We start from the raw sequence: 4,017 nt of genomic DNA on the forward strand, positions 1-4,017 counted from the left end.
CCATCTTCCTTCTGAGGAGTGGCTGGTGGGTTTGAACTGCCAGCCTTCTGGTTAGCAGTCAAGTGCCTTAGGCACTAAGCTACCAGAGCTCCTCATCTCTAGTCTAGGCCTTAAAAATTCCCAGAAAATTGCTGCATTTGTGTTACTGTAACAACTACATTATAAAAGGAACACAACTTTAATTATATACTTTTATTACTATTCTATGGATGCTAATATAATGCTACACACCTAATAGACTGTAAAAGTAGTTGAATCTCATAAAAACCCCAAAACTTGGAAAACATCCCGTCCAGCCACCTTACTTCACAAACACTGATGCAAAAAGAGGTTAACATGCCCCAAGTCAGCAGTTAGTTAGAGAATGAATCAGAACACAGATCCAAGGAACTTTCCACCACAGTATTTGGGGAAATGCCCAATCCCCTTATAAGATGCCTACAAGATAAAATAAATGTATGATTCCTTTTTAGTACTTAGGATTTATGGCACTTGACTGCTAACCAGAAGGCTGACGGTCCAAACCCCCTAGCCACTCCTCAGAAGGAAGGTTGGGCAATCTACTTCTGTAGTGATATTGCCTCAGAAACTAAGGAGGGGTGGCTATGAGTCGGGGCTGACTTGATGGGACATAACAACAACAACAACAACAATTACCCTTAAGACAAATCCAAATAAAATTTAAAAGCATGAAATTGCTAGATTTCTGACAATCTTTCCCATTAATTATCATCACATTAGAAATGTAAAGAAGGGCTCTGATTTGAATTGTTTTCCTTTTCTGTTATGCTTTCTCAAATTTCCCCACTAACACATATCGCTATGCTTACTCTTTTTTTAATATTGCTGGTCTGATATCTTTGGTGCATAGCAGGTCATGTAAAAAAAAACACGTATCTAATATCAGACTTTGTCTGCTAAGATGAAATGAACAAGAAATACATAGCCTCTAAATGCTTAGATTTCATCTTTCTAAACAACTGCTTTCTTTTTTCAAAAATAACATATTAAAGAAAATAAACATTTTGAAGGGGGAAAAAGGCTGTGAAACAAACCTTTCTTATCTCAACTCAGAGTCCTTAAAATAAAGACATCTGGACAAGAATATGAGGGGTGTTTTTCACAATTCTTTGCACAGTGGCTAAGGAACTCTGGTGACAGTGGTTAAGGCATTTGGCTGCTAAACAAAAGGTCAGTGGTTTGAACCCACCAGCCACACAGCAGAAGATGAGGCAGTCTACTTCAGTAAAGATTTATAGCTTTGAAAGCCCAATGGGGGTTGCTATTAGTAGGAATTAACTTGATGGCAGTGACTGGTTTGGTTTTGGTTTTGCACAGTGGCTGGCACTCTGTGCCCAATCTGTGTTTGTTAAATGATGGATACCATGTTTATATTATATTCTAGGGAAAACATCACTCTTTTGGGCAAGTATACTTACAATTGCTAATTTTTCTTGAAAGATGAAGAAAATAACACTACATGTACTATCCAGAAGTCATGTTATTTTTTATAAGCCTTAGGTAGTTACAAAATATTTATAATTAATTAGCAAGAAATTCTAAAAACAAATGTAGCAATTCATTAAGGATAAGGTATCAATATAAGTGGTTACAAAAAATATACACAACAACTGCAAGACTGTCTAAAGTGAACTAAAATTCAGGTAAACCCCAAAGAACACATTCTTTCCCCAGTGCATCTTGACACTATTTTATTAGATTAAATCCTAAGGCCTGAAAACTCTCCTACCAAAACATGAGAACGCCAACAAGAGATAAAAACCATCTATGAGTAAACAGTCCAGAACACATGGGGTTAGAAACTTTAAAACCTCTATAGGTCCTATTCAAATAATAGGGGAACAGCAACTAACAATACAAATAATAGTAGTAATCAAAAAAGTTTAACAAACTAGACACAACACTATTATAGCTACATAACTAACTAGGCATAACTAAACTGTAGACTTACTACACAGGGAAAAAGTTCATTTTATTTTTGTAATGAAACAGTTTTGGTGTAGTAATATGCTAACAGCTTACATTTCTAATAGCTAAAGACGGCACATAATAACAACAACAACAAAGAAGTAGTCAGTAAATAAGTTTAAAGGAACTTCAGTGGATTAAGCATTAAACTGACAGAAATAATCATTTCTGGACTCTTTAAGCAGGAGCCTTGATGGTGCAGTGGTGATGGTGCTCCACTGCTAATCAAAAGGAACCGGCAACTGGAAGGAGAAAGTCTGCTTCCTAAAGATTGACAGCCTTGGAAACCCTATGGGGGCAGTTCTACTCTCTCCAATAGGGTCACTGTGGGTGGGACTGGACAGCAGTGGGTTTGGTTTTTCACCTTTTAAAAAGTCACTCCACACACACACAATCAGTTCTGATAGTGTTTCACCTTTCCCTCAGCTCAGCTTAAGAAGGAAGAATACAAATAGTATATACGCTTTTAAACAACTTCATTAAATTGAGTGTCTTTAAAACCCAACATGGTTTGCTGTCATCTCCATTATGCTGAGGACATAGAGACATCCGTGTAAATCAAAAGTAGGGAAAAAGCAAGCTTACACTTTTCCACAGATGCTTGCTAACTGACTGCAGTGGGTAAGGTCATGGTCAAAATTCACAGGCTTATTTAAACTTTCATGGCTCAGCCAACAGCTCCTATCATGTTTCCCGATCCTATCTAAGTAGATTAAAACTGCAGGAGTTTCTCGTTGTCAGATCAGCAGGAGGCTATTTCAGACCCTCAAACCGCAGTCCGCAGAGGCGCATCTTCCACTACCTCTGACTGTGTTTTAAGCCAATCTTTCCAAGCAGTCGCCTCCAGTCTTTAAAACAAACCCCAAACGGGTGCAGTCAACCCAAGACCACCTTCCATTCGCGCGCGAGACCCCCTCCTCCTCTTGCCATCCCCCTGGCCGCCCTTCCGCAGTCCGTGACTTTTGCCTGACTACCCAAGCTGGGGGAGGAGGTGCGTGGCGAGGAAGACTGCCCGCCAAGCAGCTCTCGGGCCGGCACAGCGGCAAGGCGACTGGGGAGAGAAGCAGAGGAAGATGCTAAACACCCATTTCCCATATTTACATTGCCTTTTTCTTTGCCAAACAGACTCCCTGTGCCCAATAATATCGCCTTTAAAGGAAAAAAAGGACCTAAGCACTAAAACTGCTGCCAAAAATCTCTTTGATCTCCAGTATTCTCACCTCTGTTCTCCCGCTGGGGAGGCTCCGGACGCTCCCAGCCTCTGACACCTGCCAGCCCAAGGAGGGAGCGCCGACAGGCTGTCCCCCGCCACCCCCCACACACAAAGGGGGCGACGGCCAGAATTCCCCCTGCCTTTGCGCTTCCCTCCCCCTCCCCGGACTGACAGCCGAGGCGGAGCCGTGCGCGCCACAAACTTCCCACTTCTCGGTCTGCGGGGACCGATAGCCTGATGGAAGGACCGGGGGCGGCACTGGCACCCGCCGGAGGGCTCAAACGCAGACGGGACCCCTGTTCCCGCACCCGACCCTCGGTCCAAATGGGGCCCAAGAGGCGCCCCGGCGGCCCGGAGGGGGCGGGCGTGCACCGCGGGGCTGGGGCCCGAGACGCCGCGGAGGGTGAGCAGCCCCGGAGCGAACGAGCCGGAGGCCGGGGCCCCGCGCGCCGGGCCAGCTCGGGCTGCCCGCCCGCAGCAGCTGCAGTAGGAGGAGGAGGGGAGTGGGAGGAAGAGAAGGAGGAAGGGGACCGCGCGCCGCAGCCCCAGCGCTTACCGAGTGGTTGACTCCCCACATCAGGACGCTGAGCAGCGGGTCGCTGGCCCGAAAGAGCTTCACTTTCTGCGCTACGAAGTGCTTCTTCTTGGTCTTAGTCTTGCTCGCCAGAACGGAGGACCCCAGGTTGCTGGGGGTCGCCATGGCCGCCGCCTCCGTCCCTCCACCGCCGCGCTTCAGAGGGTGGGGACCCGCCCTCTCTACACACCGGCCCGGGGAGGCAGCCGCATCCCCCCGGTGGCGGCCCCGGCGCGCCGTG

At 46.1% G+C, this 4,017-nt stretch overlaps 1 protein-coding gene across 1 annotated transcript in view; it reads right to left on the reverse strand.

The window, feature by feature from the left end:
* The window catches only part of PIP4K2A (phosphatidylinositol-5-phosphate 4-kinase type 2 alpha), a 261,669-nt gene extending 257,767 nt beyond the window's left edge, over window positions 1-3,902 (reverse strand). The window contains exon 1 of the mRNA XM_007936364.2: window positions 3,759-3,902. Within this exon, the coding sequence (XP_007934555.1) occupies window positions 3,759-3,902 (144 nt within the window). The remainder of the gene's footprint in view (window positions 1-3,758) is intronic.
* Window positions 3,903-4,017: the final 115 nt, after the last annotated feature.

The sequence above is a fragment of the Orycteropus afer genome, unplaced genomic scaffold (genome assembly GCF_000298275.1).
Source record: "Orycteropus afer afer isolate SDZICR_OR568_19922 unplaced genomic scaffold, OryAfe1.0 scaffold00035, whole genome shotgun sequence".
Lineage (NCBI taxonomy): Eukaryota > Metazoa > Chordata > Mammalia > Tubulidentata > Orycteropodidae > Orycteropus > Orycteropus afer.